The sequence below is a fragment of the Anarhichas minor genome, unplaced genomic scaffold (assembly GCF_050575085.1).
Source record: "Anarhichas minor isolate MPS153535 unplaced genomic scaffold, ASM5057508v1 ptg000040l, whole genome shotgun sequence".
In the NCBI taxonomy this organism is placed as follows: domain Eukaryota; kingdom Metazoa; phylum Chordata; class Actinopteri; order Perciformes; family Anarhichadidae; genus Anarhichas; species Anarhichas minor.
This window is the reverse complement of record NW_027466486.1, coordinates 12,957,765-12,977,653: the sequence shown is the minus strand read 5'-3', so window position 1 is coordinate 12,977,653 and position 19,889 is coordinate 12,957,765. Positions and strand designations below refer to the sequence as shown.

Here is a 19,889-nt window from a genome sequence, read left to right as displayed (position 1 = left end):
TGATCAAATGTTAAAATCTTTTCTGTCAGACATGCTGAATGGATTTTATGTGCCTTTAAAACTCGTCTTACACGGTGTTACTCCACCAGTGCCAAGCAGCTTCAGCTTTTTGACTAACTTACACACTAGTGGTGAGAGCTTCAAACCAAAAGTGTCCGCTTGATCCATTTCAGAACAGACTGAATGCCAACGGAGTGGCTGCATAAAGACTAAAGATGCATTAATAAATATCACACACACACAATTTTACTATTATTGAATTTTATGTAAATTAATGAATTAAATTAAATTCACACATAAACAAATGCCAAAAAAATAACACTGGGAACCCTTCCCCGGAAACAACAAAAAAAAAGTAAACTAGTCAATGCAACAATATAATTTAACATACAGTGGTATAGTGCCGATAAAACACATTCAAACCCTTGGACTTCATGTTGTAGTTTTTCAACTATGAATCACAGATGATAAATGCAACCAGCCGACATGGTCAGAGGAGAGACTGCCGTGTAAAACAAAACCACTCCAAGTTGCTGTCCTGTCCATGAGCCTGAGTGGGAGTTGGGACTTACAGTATTTGAGGTTTCAACCATTTCTGGGGGAAACAAAATGAATCCACTGTGACTCAAAGTTAAAACAATAAAACATGAAAAGAGTGAATAGAGGCACTGTAAGCTTGAATAATGATACTTGACATTAAATTCCCTTACATTAAATATGTGCTTTTAAAAGTGGATGAATGCTGAGTGCGAAAATAGATTTTGCATTAGAAAAAAAAAAAAAAAGGGGGGGGGGGGGGGGGGGATTGTCAATTTATTGTCATCCAGTCTTTGACCCAAACATACGCTCTTTTTTTTTTTAAAGCTTTTGTTGCCCAATCAAAGGCTGAATCCTTGACGCACATAGGTAGGAACTTTGTTTCGTCCAATACTGGAACTGGTGCCTTGGTGACCTTCAACCAGTGACCTTTCCCTCTAAACCAGTTACATCTCTAGGTAAATCAAATAGGAGAGAGCACCCTTGTTGAGCTTTACCTCACGTAACGACCTGTTCAAACCTCAACACATCATAGTTCTCATAGCTCACTGTGTACATTTATATAACACACACACACACACACACACACACACACACACACACACACACACACACACACACACACACACACACACACACACACACACACACACACACACACACACACACACACACACACACACACACACACACACACACACACACACACACACACACACACACACAAATGGGTAAACAGACTCAAAAAAAGGAAGTAATACACTGACTGTAACAAACATTAAATGACTGCATGTTTTTTTTTTTTTTTTTTTCCATAGAAAAGAGATTAATTGGTTTGTATTGCTTTGGCCTGTTCTGCACGCAGCCTGCTCTTGTTGTCCTTCTCTGGTCGAGGAGATGCAGAAGCATCAGAGGGCCACTGGACCGGACCACCGAGAGGTACGACAGCAGGGAGGAAGGTGGGGGAACCGTACTGATGTCTCAAACAATGTCTGTTTTTCCACCATTTCCCCCCTTCCTCCCCGTTTCGTCTTTCCCTCACGTTCCTTTAGAACGTGTCTTTCTGTGTGGTGAAGTCCATGTCCTCTTGGTCCCATTTGCCCGGGGACAGGCACTCTTCAGTGTTGAAGTCCTGAGGGTTTACCCCAATGTCCAGGACCTGGGGGTTAGTGCGAGACTCAGCGAGTCTGGAGGAACAGAGGAAAACAGACGTTTTATTAGCAGCTGCTACGATGAAACCGGAGCAGTGATCAAAAAATGTTGTGACTTATAATGAGAACTCATTACACTCAAAAAGCTTGTAAGTACAGTGTGTACACTAGGTATGGACATAAGCATGACTAATGAACACAGTGGCATGATTACTTTGCAGGAACATTCCCCTTTGTGAACTAATCATGGCAACCCAATATGACCCAACATTCAAAATGGCGATTCAAACACAAACGTGTCGGACCAACATGTATAGGCACACGGCATTTTCATTCATCCCGACATCTCTCATGTGCAAAGCCGGATGGATGTGAGGCGGAGACACATAAAAACACTTGTGATGAAGACGCGGACACAGCGGCACACATCACCAGGTTCTGTGGCAGTGAAGCCCAGGGATGGATCAAACTGTGGAGTGACGATGAGGAGTTGTTTTTCTAATTAAAGTCTTGTTAATGGTATGTGGCCTTAAAAAGAAAGTGTGAAAACTACTCGAGTCTTGATCGATCCGATATTCAGACAGATGAATGTTGACTAGGGAATGGAAGTCATTAGATCCAGTGAATGACGTCGTTACCTGAGTAGGATTCAAAGCTATCCAGACTGCGGCTAGGGGGGGGGGGGGGGGGGGGGTGCAAAGGAAACATCACAAGTCAGGCAACAATTTAACTGTTCTGAGTGAGTGGATACATTTATGTGGCCACGGTGCGGCTTTATGTCCAGCTCTTTAATGCTTTAACATAAGGCTGTGATATTGGGGTTTAACCATAACTAAGCACATCAAACTGGCGTTTTCCTCACTGTGATCAACAGGCACTTACGAGGCTACAGCATCTACTACAGTGGATCCAGCAGAGGGCAGTGCAGTCTCTTAAATAGCAATGAAAACGCTCTCGACACATGAATTATCTGCAGCTCATAGCCAAAAGTAAAGTGGACCAAAGTGCTCATCTAAGAGAATTTAAATGGCAGAATTAAAAGTGTGGTGTGGCAGTAAGGGAGCAGATGTTTCTCGTGTCGCCCATAACTCGCTGCCGGTTACATGATCACTATTTTGTGGGGAGGGAGAGGAGGCCCTGGTGCTTGTGATGTTTGATAGTACTTTGATCACATTTAAAAGTGCATAATCTGTCACTAGTAAAGCGTAAAGAATTAAAAAAGAAGCTCATAAAGCAGCTTTATATGGTGAATGTGTTACTCAAGCTTACAATAACTTACACCCTCTGATTGTGAATTCTCACACTAAACTGTATCCGACGCACGCCAACTGTCAGGTATCATCATTTGAACCATCATCCTGTAATATTCTCGTTCACATAATCATGAATTCTCCCCTCCCTTTTGTACCCCAACATTAACCAGTACAATCAGGTTCTCATGGTCAACCTGGACCCCCCCCCCCCCCCCTTCCAATTATAGAAATCTACATGTGGATGCTTCTGCGCTCAAGCTGGGAGCATCCTCATTAGTCGCAGAGCGGGAGATTAACGGCGTCAGGGTGTAATTACAGTGTGTGCAGACAAATATTCATCTGATAACGGGGCTGAAATGGCCTCTTAGCGCTTGATTAGAGAGGCTGAGGAGCCCGTTCTCCCTTTCACTAACACAAAAGGAGAGAATAAGAAGCCCACTGTCCAATTAGCAGCGCGGGTGAAAGGCAGGGCCAAAGGAAATGAACGCACTAATAACGTGTTTGAATGAGTCCAAAACAAACGGCTGTAAACTTCCACCTGAGAGCAGAACCACCGCATCTTATCGGACAGCGCGGCCCATTCGGACTAAATTGAAACATTAATCACAGTGGACTCCTCTCAGATTAGTTTGTTGACGGCGCAGACACAGTTTAAGGAATTCCAATCAGTGCCGACAATTGGACTTTCTTGTCAACCTTCAACCTGCAGATTATGAGACCTGATCTTTTTCCTCCCGCTTGTGCTTTTATTGAACTGTAACACTCAAAGGAGTACTACACTGCACAATAAGTTACTTTCCTGTGGGTCCGTGATATAAATACCAAGCAATGTGTCCCTTCAGCAGCACTCATTTGTAATCACAGGCTTTTGTAGCTCATACGGAGTCGGTGCGCGGGCCTGAGACGATGGTTAACGGAGCCCACAAAAGCAGCATGACTCGGGGCGGGTGTCGCCTTACGTCAGATCGCCTATAAACCGAGCGCGTACGCGCCGGGGCCGAACCGAGAAATAGGGAGAGGCTGAGTTTATTGCTGGAGCAGCCAAAACCCGCAGGGGGCTATTTCAAGAACAGCTGCCCGGGTGGCTGTTTAGCAGAGCCAAGGGGGCCTTTAGGGAAAACCCAAAATCCACACCGGTTCTCACCTTGAGAAAGCCTCGTCCAGACCGTCCTCCAACTCCTGCCACACAGAACACACAGGCATTGGTTAAAAATAAAGGTCACGTCTCAAGAGGTGATGGGTAAACAGTGCATATTCATTGCGGCGTTAATACGTTAACAATACATTTACTCACAGTCATCTCTAGCCTCACATGGTTCTAGGAGGTTTATCTGGGCTACTTGCAGCCCACACCCTCTCCAGCTATGTGACCATTTGATAAGTTCTGTTCAATAGGCTATTTGTCTGACAACTGCAGAATCCACTCCTTTGAATACCACAGGTACAGTACATCAGCAGGCACTTTGGCTAATTAATCAGTGTTTCCTGCCTGACGTTCTTCTCCTCCCATCTCATCAAGCCCGCCTCTTGTCTTACCCATACAGTATTGTTGTTCTCTGTTGCGTGATTATGCACCATAAAGGGGTCCGATTCCGTCTGCTTTGTTCCTGAGTGGACCAGCGCCACGTTGGCTCCCTCTGCCAAGTCCAGAAGTTCCCCTGTGGCGACCTCTGCAACACAAACACGTTGGAGAGATTTAAAGGAGGATTTTCCTCAAAAAAAACAACGTATAGACCCTGCCCTCTGAGAGTATTTTGCGGTGTGTGGGACGTTTCCGGGGATCAAGCTGTGTAAAAACGTAGCTCTAATGGAGCTCCCCGATGCAGCCATCTGTGGATTGTCACTTATGATGAGTGAGCATGGGGTAACCCCCTGACTTGCACGCCGAACCACGGTGACACCACCGATCTGTAATGGGATTGGCTTGTAATGGCCTTTCCCGATGATTAATGCGTGTCAATAATGTGCTTCAACACTAATTTCTGTCTCGTCTTTGAGACTAATGTTATCCCTAGAGAACAGCGAAAGCTCTACCAGCCCTCTATTGCTACCGCAACTGAACTTTTCTATGCTGAAAATAAACGTTTCCCCATTTCCTTTGTTCCTCAAAAGAGTAGCTGACATAGTCATCGCAAAATCCCAATTCCTTTCGACTTGTCCTCTCCGTCAACGCTGACTCAAAGGCATTTTGAGTATTCTGCTGTTATGAAGAAGGTAATATTGTGGGGCTGCCATTCACTGTGAGAGAGGGGGGGGGGGGAGGGATCAGGACTCATCTGGTGGTAATACTAAGCTAAGATAACAGCTACGGTGTTTGCTCCCAGAGCGTCACTTCCACCGTAACAAACACCCAGCTGGCACAATTAACTACAGCTACAACAATTCATCGATTGAAACAAAATGAAATGAGCAATTATTTTGATCACTGGTAAATTGATTCTGTCATCTCTTCAAGCTAAATGACACGTTTGAAACTGACAGATAAAGCAATAATGCTCGTTGCAGCACCACATTGAACCTCTTGAAGAGGAGAAGACTGAGAAAGGCTGATCATTATCAAGCGGGCACTAAGAAGTGACATTTGTATTTTGAAGCCACTGTGAGAGGCCTGGTCGCAGGGAGAAAGACAAGGCTATCATGTCTCATGAATATAGCCGACTCACCTCCGAACACACCACTGATCCCGAGAGCCCCTCTGACACAGCGGCGTGTCATTTGATCAGACCAAAGTGAAGGGTACAACCTTCCCCTCGCTCTAAAGCTCTGCTGTCCCCAATCGCTGCTTTAGGGCCGGCGCTGAAAACCTCTGGCAGGACAGAGAAATGCTCAGCCTGTTTCAAAAAGGCACTCAGAGGCTTCCAGCTCTGCTGTACAATTATGCCAATTTGCTTTACAGAAATACAGCGCGCTGGCAGCCCAATGACCCACCGAAAGGTCAGTGGGATGAAGTTGGTCCCCAAAAAAGCGCACACCGAGCCTATCGGTTGCCAGAATCTGTTTCCAAGTCCTGCTTTGTTGACACTTCTCACTAGGGATCATCCTTAAAACCCGTGTCGGCCATAAAAATGCAACACGTTCGGGGGGCCGCAGCCCCCAAATAAAGTGTCAGGACGGATTTAGAGAGATCTCTCTCTGGCTGGAGGCCACCTAGCTGGGTACTGGGGGAAGCTCAGCACAAAGCGGATGTTTTCAGAGTTGCCTGCTAAAAACTGAAACCTCCAGTACCAAATGGATCAGAGTGCGGCTGACGCTCACGGAGTGTGACAGGGAAGAGGCATGCACAGGATGAACAAAGAGAAGGCATCGTGAGGAATAAGTGTGCAGCCATTGTGCCACCGGCAACAGGATGCTCCTCATCTCATTGTCTCTTGGCTGTGGACAATACAGGGAGCTAATAATGCCTAAAGGTGGTTTGGCTCACTGGATGTCAACAGCATGTTTAGAAGCCATGACCCCCGTCTCGAGTCCTGGAATCTGAGTAAATCTGATTGAACAATGGGGGGGGGGGGGGGACGACGACACACGTAGGCCTCCTTCATGCTCTTTGTACAAACAGGACTGTAATTGTGCTTCCAGAGAGACACAGAATGTGGCTGTTTGTCCATGAACAGTTCTCAATTATGTGTTGTTTTTAATGGATCTACAACACAGCAATCGGGGGGGGGGGACGGGGACTTACTGTTTTCAAATTAAAATCATCATCGTCATACACCATCACCTACAAATGTAATTTGCTGATGATTGTAATGACACTAGTGAGAAACAATAACAGAGACCTGCAGCCTCACTGTAAGCAAAGCTTTGACAAGCGGCTGAACACTCTCCTCCCCCTCCCCCTCCCCCAGGCTACGATTACTGTGACAGAGAGGGTGAGGAGGACAGAGAGAGAGAGCGAGAGAGACGTGATGATGGGTGACATGACTCACCTCCTGCCTTCAGGCTGCCCAGGCTGGCCGAGCTGTCCGACTGGGAGTTGCTGGCTCCTTCTCCGTCTGAACCCGACTTCACTCGCTTCTCTTTCTCTGTGCGGGGAGGAGGGGGGGGGGGGGGGGGACAAAACAAGAGGAGTGAATTATGATTCAGGAGCTAGTAACCACGGGGTGAGTGACTAGAGGAGCGGTTTACTTTTCTCGCTGCCTGACAATGTCTCCCTAACCGAGCATATAATGAGTGTAAACAAATCAGCAGCAGTAAATTGGCAGATAAGGTGAAAGCCATTACTCAAGCCATCTGCCAGCCGAAACCTAGAGGGCCTGGGCCTCCACGATTGCAGCGCACATCCTTCGTACCGCAGTTAATGCAGTCGCTGCGGCATTTACATAGAGTGGGCATGGCATCTGGGTCAGATGGATAACAGGCTCTGCTCTCTCCAAACAGTCTCACCTGCGGAGAGGAAGGTTTCCCACAAAGTGCCGATTCACCACGGGCAGCCGGTAACAGCTCTCACTGGATTTGCTGCACAACGCCGCTCTCCTGAACTCAGTCTAGATTAAAGTAGTTACAGGAACCGTGTTTCTCAATTACTTTAGAATTGGAACTTTTCCTGTAACGTCACAGACCCTCGGGAAATGCACCGTAACAATGTGAACGCAGTGCAATGTAATGGTGCATCTTCTCCTTTCAAATAGTACAGCTGCATTACTATTTTAAATAGCCTGACTAAAAGAAATGATATAAGGCCCTATAAAAATATTTTACCTGTTGTAATAAAGTTAAGTCCTCCCTCACCGCGCGCATTACGAGGGCGCATAAGTGTCATCAAAGTTTAATTCATGACTTCCGATTATACTCATGCTATACTTGGTTCAGACGTAATCATCACTGTTGTGCAGCCGTTGTGCTCGTTAAAGACACATTGTGAGGATGTCCGTTTCTGCAGGGACAGCGCGTCTTCTTCCTGTGCATCGCGCACAAAGTCAGTCTCAAATATTATCGAGTTTCAACAAGTACTGTCCTCCACACAGAATATCTCCGCTTCAATGCCACCTCCAGGCAACCTCTGACAGGTTAGGACTCCTCTCGAGGAGAGATAGGAGTGATTTATTAGGTTATTAGGTATTTACTCCTGGTTCGAGAAGTATGAGAAAAAAAAGAAAAAAAAAGCATCACCCTGAGAAGTGATGTCCTGCTTTGAGACGCTTGATGAATACGGGTCCGGTCTACTCACTGTGCCTACTCGCTGAAATGTCACCGTGTCCCAGGATGTGAAGGTTAAGCGGATGCTCAAGCGAGACCCTCTGAACAAGTGTGAACTCCCTGCGGGGCCAAGACGCTGACTCACCGGAACTCAAGCTTTCAATACTGTGGCTACGGAGGATAATGTCCATTTCTGTCGAACAAGACTGACTGCAAGGAGGTTTTTTTCATTTCGTCATCATCCTTGATCTAAATATATAAATATATATATATATATCCCATTTCCCATGAGCCCAGGTAGCTTAGTGATGGCAGCGTTACAAAACTTTCCCATGGGCACCTGTTTTCCCCCTATTGCCTTTCCAGTGTGCAGCTTTCAGCCTGCTAAACACGGAAGCAACTTTAAAAAGATATGAGAGTTCAAAGCTAGCTGTAGTGTTTACAGTGAATATTCTATGAATACAGATTCATGAACAGGGATGGGAGCAGTAATATGCAGAGGAATGTGGGTCAGGAATGTGTGGTGGGCTCTGCAGAACCACTGTGGGTGGTGGAGAAGCAGAAGCAGAAAGCAACACACTAAACAGACATACAGCAGATACCCCCCTCTCTTCCTGCCCTGATCCTCCGGGGTCTTGTAACTTTAATGAAACAGACTCACAAGGATTTTTTTCTTTCACCCTACCTCCCCTTCTTCTTCTCTGCCACATAAGAGCACCGATAGTTCTTTTTGAAAAATAAGAATATTCTTCCTTTTCCCTCCATAACCTCCCACCAGCTACGCATCGGTTCCCCTCCATCAGCGCACTAGAAGAACTAGAAGAAAGCCGCTCGGCAAATTAAACGGCTTATTAGGAGAGGTGAAGAATGGTGAGCAAGCAAGACATGAGGGAAAAAAAGAGACTAAAAAGTAGGAGGTGAAAGAGTGAGTTGAATATTTAATCGTCTGCCTCCTCAAAGTTACAAACCTCCAAGTGAAGAGGCGTGAGGCAAGGAGCCCGTGGCCTTGATGTTGGGGGGGGGGGGGGGGCACATTAAAACATTCCCACACAACCCAAGAAGAGGGAGAATTGTGGAGTAAATAAAAAAAAAGAGGCTGCTTGAATTTTTCATACAGTGCAAGTGTGTGTGTGTGTGTGTGTGTGTGTCTCTCTAAAGGACTGAATAAATAAGCTTGCCTTCGCGTGAGACAGGATCAATGGCACTGACACCGAGCCTGTCAGGGGGTTGAGCTCCCACTGGCACACGCACACAATCATTTTGCTTTCTCTCTTACACACTCCACAACCCCGACACTCCTCTCTCCGCCCTGCCTTTCATGCTCCCTTGGCCTCTCTCCTCATCCCCCATCCCCCTCTTCTTCTTCACCCGGCTCCCTTCCCTATAATAAGCAGAAGCGAGTGCCGCGATGGGAGGAGGGAAGAGGGAAAAGAAAATAACCCGACGGGGGTGGGGTGGGGTTCAAGGTGCAAAACAAGACAAAACAGCAACAAAGGATAATCACCAAAAATTCAAAAGGGTGACAAACGTGTGGAGATGGAGAAGATTGTAGGGGGGGGGTGTGCGATGCAGAAATCCAACATTATGTGGCCGCTCATTTACTCTGGAGTCATACATGCAGTAAATTACACGCGTGTTCTGCTGAGCTGTGAGAAAGAATGCGTGTGACGCCACCCTTACACAGCACTTTGATTGCCTGCTGTGTCCAAGGTGGCGCCTGAACAAGCACCGTCTGCTCATCTCCTCAGCACAGGCTACTCTTTAAAAAGAGGTGGAATGAAAAGGAGAAAAGGAACATTGTTTTTTGCAGTAAAGATGAAATATATCCGGGGAAAATCCCAAGTCCTTTTCTCCCTGTAAAAGGTAACAGCGAAGATGTACCTCCGGTCTGCCCACCTCTGCCCCAGTGTAAGCTCAACTCCTCTCCACCCCTCCCCATGTCGATACCCAGATGAGTCTTTAACCATGACCGAGTTGTCTGTAATAACGAGGCGTCACTAAACTAACAAAAAAAAAAAAAAAAGGTCTCTGATTTATGAGTCATGATTTAACCGCTCTGGGGGGGAAACTGGTTCAATCAATGAGGCCATTCCTCTACTGTGTGTGTGTGTGTGTGTGTGTGTGTGTGTGTGTGTGTGTGTGTGTGTGTGTGAGAGGAGGACATCAGTGACTGGCAGGAACAATTCTCCACCATTTAACATGATCCCTAGAGGGTGTCAAGGCCATGACCAGGAAGAACTCAGGATTAAATACAGGACCATTGTTTGGCCATTAAGAAGGAAGGTACAGGGTGTGTACAGTAAATGGACAGAATAACAACAGCGGGGGGGGGGGGGAGAGAAGAGAGCGTTTTCACTCATCCGTCACACTCCCGTGCTCCCATGCGTACCTTCCTTGGCAGCCTGCCAGAATTCAAACGCCACTCTGAAAGCCTGGGCCACTGTTAGGGTGACCGCCTGGGCCTGTTGGAGGGAAGCAGAAGAGAGCGGCAGTGAGACAGCGGGAGGGTGTGAAAGAATGAGTAATACTCACACGCATCTCATGCACACGAGGGGAAACTCGCGGACGACGAGAAGCTGTGACCAGGATTTAAAAAAAAAAAAAAAAACAGGAAGTGACCGCCGACAGAAGTGGCACCTTTCACAGACACTTGAGCAGGAGGAAGAGAAGCCCGTGGGCTCCATGACGAAGTTGTTTATGTAACCGGGAAGATACGTGGCCTTTTGGCCAGAACTAAATTAGTGAGGGGAAGGAAAAGGAGGGTGCGGCTGCAAACCTCCAAGGGATGGAGAGAATGCCAGAGAGGGACGAGAGAGCCTCCCCGCCCTACATGTTCTCACTCCTCAACTTTCTCCTTAACTTAGTACTTTGACATTTGCATACATACAAGTAAAAATGGACGTGCAGTTGTTCTGAGGTCTCCTTGCAACTTCCTGCATGAAGTGCTTTCCACAGATTGCCAGCAGCAGAAGCTGAATGGATTACCTGAATGCAGAATCCTGCAGCGTAAAGAATCGGTTGCTCTACATTTGTAGCTACAGCCTGCAGCTTTATTCCACTATACATGTATGTACATGTAACCACTTCAAAATGAATAGTCCAAGATTTTGGCCAATTTGCTTATTTTCTTTCTTGCTAAGAATCAGTTGAACATATCACTCTGTCTGTATGCTAAATATGGAGCCACGGTCAGCAGCTGAATAGCTCAGTGATGCAATAATACTAGAAGCAGGAGGCAAGAGGTAGCGTGGCTATTTCCTTAGATGAGAAAACCACCGACCAGAACCTCTAAAGCTCACCAATAGACATGTTGAATCTTGTTTCTTTATTCTGTACAAAAAAATGAAACAAGTTGTGGTCTTATGAAGGGGATATATGCAGGAATATTCCTTGGCCAGGCCGGTAACTGTCTGAATAATCAATGATGATTTAGTTGACTTCGGACAGAGCTAGGCAACCTCTTTCCCATTACATCTTATATTTAGAATCAACGAGTATCGAACTCTTACAGAATGGGCGCATGTGAACTTCAAGTTATTCGAACAGTTTTGCACCACGTACTTGCACAGACTCCTTTACGTACCATTTTCCTCTTGGTGCAGAGGAAGGCATGACACTCCAGAGTCTCATTGTGCTGGCTCTGGACGATGTAGGCAAACACTTTGTCGTGCATCTTGTCCGCCGTGCAGTATGATATTCTGAGAAAGAAAAGAAAAGAAAGAAAAAACACAGATGCGGAAGCTTTAAAACTCCAAGACTTAATAGAATCATCACAGATCGAGTGGGGCCATCGTGCAACTTAATCTGCACTAAGCCCTTGAACTATATCAGCAATCTGATTAAACTGTCCAATCTAGCATTTCTCTAAACTGTGATAAAAAAAAAAAAAGGAAAAAAAATTAAATTCCTGCCAGTCTTGAAGCCAGCTGCACTCACAATCTCACAGCTCTGCACATGATCAAATATCAAATACACACCCCAGCTGTGTGCAGGTACAGAGCTGAACGGCGTCATGTATGTGAACTGAACACGTGTGCACACATCTGTGCCGTTTGGCCAATGGGATGGCGTTCCTTTCTGCTTCCTGTCATCACACTCCCCCTGCGTCCGCCTGCTTAACCACCATGGCGCACAGTTCTAAAGGACATATTTTGGATTGGGCCCGGTCCCTGTAAGGTACATGAAAAGACTCTTACAGACTGAGGTGTTCCTGTCTTGTTCTGGGAGGTCATCTACTGCACTGAGCTCTGCCTGAGGAAGGAATCAGTCTCGCTCGTCCGTCTCAGGTGCCGAGCAGAGATTGGAATTAGGCCGTAATGCTCCACAAATACGATTTTCTCCACTATCTGATCATCATGTTATTACCCCGATACCAAAGTGACGGGCTCACTGGCAATTTTGGGCAGCCAGACACAAAACGATGGAGCAAGGCAATAATGAATGTCTGCCATCTGTCCTTCCTTTCCACTCCGAGCATCATCGGCGCTGTGCTCAGACTTGTCTGTGGGAGAGCAACACGCTCGGTTAACTCGTGACTGAGGGATACGAGGTGTGGATATAATAAATGAATGAATAAAAGAGGGGGAGGAAAAGTTTGGAGAGGTTCAAGAACCGCAGCTGCAGTCTGCACAACACGAGATTTACGTGCAAATGTTTTGGGAGGTAGAGCGTCGGGGAAATAGGGTGTCTAGGCAAATCCATTTCTTTTATTGGCCGTCCATCTTCTCTGCAGATGTCCAGGGAGCAGAGCTGGAGAGACAACCAGCTGCTTTATGTCTCCACACCATCCCGAGGTCACAGCTGGACCCACCTCGCGGAGTCGGGCTTTTAATTGCTGTAGTATTTACCTTCCACTCTTCCACTGAGAGAATCCATTAATGCAGTTCAGTGAAATGTGCGATGAGGGGAAAGATACAGGTGCATAGCTGTGACAAACAGCTCTTGGAGGCCATTAAAGTACTTTCTGTATTTCTTTCCTCAGAGCCAAAACTCAGTCAAATCTGTACACACGGACAGGATACACATATTTTATATCATCTCTAAGGAGCAATTTGAATAAAGATTTTGATGATTAACTGATCATTCAAGTCTAAAATGCCAAAGATTCTCTGGTTCCCGCCATCTAAACTGTGACGATTAGGTAGAGCTACTGGATCAGCTAAACAGCTGTTGGTCAAGGCAAAACAATCAATTTGAACGAGGACTTAAAGGAACAGTGAGGGGCAACAAACATCAGATCAATCGTTAGCTGCTGACTGTCAGTGAATGTGATGTTGACCAGGTCTGTTCAGTTCCATCTCACTGTGTCTGGATGTAAGACACTTGTTGTTTGTCATTCTGCCTTCTCCCTCCTTCAACAGACTTTTGTGTGCAATGTTCCTCGGGTTACTTCTGAGACAACAGCCCAGCAGTGACGAGCCCAGGTCTTTAATATAGATCGATCCTGTATTCCTGAGAAATGAACTCCATCCCCATTATTCTAAGATGCACGGTCAGGAGGCGGTTGTTCAACTGTGTATACGCATAGACTTGTCCTCAATCTGCCAGCTTTCAGGGCCAAATTATTCAGCATAAGCATATTCATGCTCGGGAAACATGATGGAAAGTCCCATTTCTCCTTGATATGTAGACTCATGAATGTGGAATTTTAGAAAAAAGCGATTCAAGCTTGGATCATAAGCTCGAGGCCAATGGAGGCGAGGCAGCTTTCAGCGTGCAGGCTGTGGCAGGCAAGTGAGATCTGTAGGCATTTACTAGAGAGAACGTGTGTGTGCGTGTGTGTGTGTGTGTGAAGATCAGACTGTTGTAGTGCTCCCAAGAGAGTTGAGATTGATGAGACACACTGCCGATAGACAGAGTACTCTCTTCTCTTACACACACGCACAGAAACACATTACACCGCCTTAGAGTACCACACCTGCTCTTGTATCCATCCCGTAATGGATTAGAGCAAATAACTTTTATTTTATTGTGGACGATAAGGACAAGCTTAGGGTGAGAGTGTTTCATAACTGGGGCCGCCCGACTGAGTGAGGGACACGGAATGTGTTCCAGCCTAAAGAGGACTGACCTGTATATGGAGATGTTTTCTATCAGCTGGTTGGAGGCGCTGTCGTAAAGGATGATTCCTCGCGGGGAGACCGTTAACGTGACTTTCTGGAGTTTTTTCCCACTGGCTTTAGCCTGGAAGGAAGAGGAGGAGGAGAAAGAAAGGGTGGAGGCCACAAAGAGACAAGAGGGTATGTGAGTGAGACAGAGATAAGAAAGGAAAACCAGTGTGTCAATCAAACAAGTGTGTTTTTGTGTTTTTTTATTAAATCAGACCAGCCAATCCAGACTGTAGCTCAAAAGTAAATATAAAAACATTACTCCACACCAAGTGCATCTATGACGTAGTATGATCCCAGACAGCAGCCTAACATCCTTTTTAAGAGGGACACCGAGGGCAGCCAACAGATTAGGCCCAATCAGAGCCTCGGCCTTCCTCTCCACACATCACCGCGTCTCGAGTCCCACCATGCTGCCGCCGCTAACTTCATTATCCACTGAGCTGCCGGATACAATAACATGAAGCCATTTTCTGCCATGATAAAGCTGGCCGAGCCATGTACGGAGCAACAGTGTCTAAACTAATTTCATCCTCTTCTAAAATGTCAGCCGCACCTCGGGGTGGAAAGAAGGCAGCCAACCGGTCACTTTTCACCGAGGGCGTCATTCAGGTCACAAACGGGAGAAAACTACTGGATGACTGAGTGGTGGAGGAGGTGGTGATGTGGGGAAAGATATATGTGCTTGAGCAAAACTCATTTTCTGGGAGTAGTTTTCTGAATAGCAGTGCTTTGACAAGAGATTTTAGATGCTATTCCAGTTATATGTGTGTGTGTGTGTGTGTGTGTGTGTGTGTGTGTGTGTGTGTGTGTGTGTGTGTGTCTCTCACCGTGGCCACTATCCTCTTGACAGCAGCCGCAGACAGCTCCTCTCCTTTGGGCTGCTCCACCATGGTGACCCCCAGGTACTTGAGCTGGAACACCATGCCCTCCAGGAGGGTCTCCCTCGTGTCCGTCCAGTTCTCTGGAAGCTCTGCGGATGAGAAACGCGCATCGGTGACGCTTCTGCTCATCAGCGACAAACCCCCGCTGCTTGTTCTTGTACAGCGGGCTGAGAGACACTCTGTCAGCCAATGCGTCATGTCGTCTCAGCTGTATCAGACACAACAGCAGCCGAACCGAGTCCTCATTATGGGTGTGTGTGTGTGTGTGTGTGTGTGTGCGCAGCACATGCTTTTAGCTATTCCTCTTGGCAGGCTAGCAACAGCATGCACTCTAATGGAATGTTTACTCCACTGGCTAAAAGTTAATTACAAAATATGTTTAGTATGCTGTTAGTTAACATGGTGATCTGAGTTGTAGTACTGATAAACTGGACGGCATGGTAGAGTTTGCTATTATGTATGAAAATATTAAATAACTGACAATAAAGCCTTTAGATTGTTTTGTTTGGTTCATGATGTGAAAAGGGAGCAGGGTTTATGTCAAGGTTAGAAATTAGCAGCATCCACCAGCCACATAATTATGAATCCCACTGCTTTTTTTGGAAAGACCCGCTCTCTGTAGCTGGTTGAGGCAGAGGCAATTGCTCGAGGTTAGACATTGACCTCGAGTAGTTTGGGGACAGGACAGCTCAGAGCGTAGGGCGGGTCTTACCAAGAAGAGCTGGAGGCTTCATAGTGAGTTATTTCTTGACGCCATCTTTGTTTGAATTTGGCAACAGACTTGCAATGAGGTAAAAAAACAACAAAAAAAAAGGATTTTAAATCTTTTGTTAAATCGGGCAGCAAACTAAACATCTGTTATCCAAATGAGTCTTTAAGGACTCTGGACATTATTACACAACACTTGTTGCAGCTGCTTCACAACTAAAGTATTCAAGGGAATTATTGTGAAGCAGGGAGGGAGTGTTGCGCTATCGTCATCGCTGGTACATTACTGTAGTTTAGGTTTGCGAGGTGAATGTTTTTCACAGCTTTACACAGCTGACCTGGTTAGCTGAAGGGGTGCAGGTGCTTTTTTTTGCAATTCAACTCAAAACAACTACAGACTTTTCAATCACCACACAAAATGTAGCAGAAAAACAATCAGAACGTCTGTGGTGCTATTTGGAACGAACACGTCTTCATGGTTTTAAACTCGGTGTCAAATACAGGTTGAAGAGATATAACTGCTCCCTCACGACTGTCTGCCAGAACTCATTTACAATCCAAACCACTGCCGGCAAAGTCATTCATAAAAGATCATCTCCTCCGATGACACTTATTCAGGACTCAGTATTCTACATTTTGTCTTTAGAATGAAACTCCGGGGCTGTGGTTTTTGATTTCTTTTATCAGAGGAAAATCGCTTGGAGAGCTGCTCGAGGCGCTGTGCGTCTCTTCATATGATATTAGTATGGAGACAGCCGGGGGGGGGTCCCCAGAGATGGAGCAGTGAAAGAGAAAAAAGGAGAACAACTTGTGTAAACCGGCCTTCTTCCATATGACGCCAAATCATTAAGACCCGTGTTATAATTCCGCTGACAGTCCGCAATAGATCTGCAACAATCAGCTGCTTTCAAATCGGTGGGGTGGGGGGGGGGATTTTCAGAGTGAAAGTTCAGGCAAGTAGGCAACAAAACGCCTCTTCAGTATTCAGCCATTTGCTCCGACAATAAAGCCGCCAACTTCTCCTCACTCAGCTCATAACAGGTTTATGGACTTGCCACGATGAGGTGTGTGATAGTGAGTAGAGGGATCCATTGGTCTCCTCTAGAAGGATCAGAAAACACAGTAGACATGTGCTTTGTTGGAATAGTTCAATGAATAGTTCAGCCTTTTATGGTGCATATACTTATACTAAAGTCACTGAAAGAAAATTGTTATGATGGCTTAATAATTTAAGTAGTATTTTTAAGCAAAAAAGCCCCAAAAAATATGACTGGTTCCGGCTTCTCGAGTGTTAATATTTGCTGCTTTTCTTCGTCTTACGTGATAGTAAAGAAACTAAATATTGTGGGGTTTGAACTTATTGGACACTGAGAAATTGTGTTGGACATTTTTGTCTATTTTCTGAAAATTCATAGACTAAAATAAAAGATCGGCAGATGAATTGATAATGAAAAGTGTATTTGACCTGCAAACATTATATTGCTTTTAATGATGGATTATTATTGATTAGCATTTCCAGTCCAACAAAAAGTACAACAAAAGGCTTCAAGATGTTACAACCACACACGACTATCCATCAGCTTGACATCCAGTAGTCAGCCCAGTAAGTGAACTATTTTTAAAGTTATTTAACTTCATTTATACTTTGTGAACACCATCACTTGGCTGAGGATCCCATATCGTTCAGGGGACCACTTGGAAACTGTGAGGTTAACCTAGAATATTCCAAACCAAGCCAACGGTGAGTGGTTGTGGAGAAGGGCTCATCATCGTCTAAATGCAGCTCTAACCGAACCCATACTTAAGTAATGGGCGAGTCTGAAGTGAACACCCGCTCTGCGTTCAAGGTCTTTGAGCTCCTAAGTGTGGGCAACACATCAGGCTGACGTCCTGTGCTGACCCCGTGGTTGCATTAGTGCCTGGGTAAGTAGCACCCTCGCTGTAATATAACCTGCGGCGAGGAATCATTAGCTCCTGTTCACGGCCTAAATCAAGTCACCGAGCGGTCTACGAGTGTCCATTACGAAGTGTGGCCACTTAGGACTTTTGCAGACGGCTATGCAAATATGATGGAGGGGATGATGCCGGCTCAACCTCGGTTCACATTTGGAACCTTTAGTGCGAGCTCCTGTTTCTAAAAGCCGACTTGACTCCAGAAGGTTTTTCGGTGTTTACTAGAATCAACACTGCCAACAGGTCCGCTTCACTGGGTTTCAACAACATGTAAGAAGCGCTTTGAAAACGCTCCGATCGACTCGAGGCTTAGGAGAGACGTCTTTCACGTAACACACTCGTGCTGGTCCAGCGGAGGTATCAGAAGCAAGCCTCTGTGCCTCCACCGCCCATACTAATGCTCGCAGGAGGCAAGTCTCTGGGGAGGACCAGCAGCTCCCCCTGACTGCAGAGTCCTAGGAATCCCCCATCGCGAGACATCCTGAGGAGGCTACTGTAAGACCAGACAACGCAAATGATGGGATTTCTGCCTGAAATACACGAGGAGATGGCGATTATGCAAAGAAAAAGATGTTACCGAGCAATGAAACAGCTTTCTTTAAAAACAGTTCAAATGAGAAACTCATGAACCAGAGCTATTTTTAAACCCGGTGCATATACCCACAGTGCTGCTTTGTATGGAATAATAATCCAGTTTCATATTGGTCACATTTGCATTCACACAACCAATCGACCCCCCCCTCCACGGCGGCTCTCTGCAGCTGCGGTGCTGATTAGAGCAAACTTCAAAAGGCTTCTGGGCTACACTACGCTGTGGCTGGTCAGAGAGCGCCGCTCGCCCGGATGACACTGCCTGTAAATAAGCTGGAGAGAGCCGGGGGAGGGAGCACTGAGGTTTGCAGAGTGGGAGGGGATAGGATGGTGGGGGGGGGGGACTGCTTCCAAGTGTGAGGGGTTTGTTTAGCCAATTATCTTCAAAGTATAACGTGGATAATGAACTGGTGGGGGTCATTGGGTCTTGTTCTGGTCTTCACGGGGCCACGTGGCTACACACAGAGCCTCTGGAAGCTCACTCCCTCTAAAACACACAAACCCACTACATAAATATCGACCACGCCACAACAGACCAGAGAAATATGGAAGGAGACTCAGTGCACAGGAACAAATAGTGACGATGTGATGGGGGATTTAAAAAAAAAAAAAAGAATTCACCACTCCCAGCATCTGTCAACCTTGGATTAAGTCCCAGATGACACTAATCTCATCAGGGGGGGAAACTGGTCTAAATAAAGACTTTCTTACATAAAAGCCCCCCAGACAGAACTGTAACAATTGCCTTTGCTCTGTTGTTGGGCTTTAGTGTGTAAAAACACACTTGGGCCTTAAAGAAAACCCTGAAACACACCTCATATACAGGTTGTTCAGGGAGGCTTCAGGATATCAAATATTCATGAACATGTATGATGTTGAGGCTTACCGAGCCTCATCAAGGATGCTTTGAAGGCCGACTTGCCTTCAAAGCAAGACACTGGGAGAGTCGTGTTTCATGTTAACTACTAAACATAAGACATTATATCTCTGACCAGGAAAATAAGTCTCAAAGAGGTAGTTTTCTTCCTTTGGGTTTATGAAATGTTTGTGTTTTGGCTAGCTAGTTTTAATTGTCCACAATTTTGTAATGTGATAACAGTTAGTGTAGCAGCGTGCCGTCCTCAAAACCCGAGACAAAAGAACCATAGGCAGCGTAATCAGCCTGTAATCACACAGCCAGTGTGACGTCCACTCTGCCAGTCAGATTGAAACCTGCTTCCATCCTCTCAGCGCTCGGCTAGGAGAAGACGAGCGGAAACAAAAAGTACGTGCAGCTACTTCCTCGCTCTGCCGGTCACCTCACCTGAACTAGTGAAAGTCTACAAACCTTTAGAATATCTATATCACAAAGTCAACAAAGCAGACAGGTTAAATAAAACACCAACAGAAGAGGTCTAGCTCAGATGTTGCAATAAGAGCGAGGTCATTAAAGCGATCAAGTCTCTTTGCAAATAATGTGTCTGCTGGCACAATGGGTTTAACACACATTTCAAGTTCCTAAAAATCAGTGGTATTTAAATTGTATTACCACTTCAAGGACTGTAGTATGCACGTCAATACAAAAACTAA

General features: G+C 45.9%; 1 protein-coding gene across 2 annotated transcripts in view; it reads right to left on the bottom strand.

Annotated features, from left to right (window-relative positions):
- Positions 1-244: 244 nt before the first annotated feature.
- Positions 245-19,889, bottom strand: part of ldlrap1b (low density lipoprotein receptor adaptor protein 1b) — a 28,524-nt gene continuing 8,879 nt past the window's right edge. Inside the window, exons 2-9 of one of the 2 annotated variants that reach the window (XM_076107996.1) lie at positions 15,015-15,157; positions 14,148-14,260; positions 11,661-11,775; positions 10,467-10,539; positions 6,868-6,963; positions 4,517-4,611; positions 4,086-4,120; positions 245-1,724 (exon numbers count right to left, since the gene is read on the bottom strand). In XM_076107996.1, the coding sequence (XP_075964111.1) occupies positions 1,586-1,724; positions 4,086-4,120; positions 4,517-4,611; positions 6,868-6,963; positions 10,467-10,539; positions 11,661-11,775; positions 14,148-14,260; positions 15,015-15,157 (809 nt within the window). In that variant the 3' untranslated portion in view covers positions 245-1,585. Of the gene's footprint in view, positions 1,725-4,085; positions 4,121-4,477; positions 4,612-6,867; positions 6,964-10,466; positions 10,540-11,660; positions 11,776-14,147; positions 14,261-15,014; positions 15,158-19,889 lie in introns of both variants that reach the window. The other variant, XM_076107995.1, reaches the window with a different exon arrangement.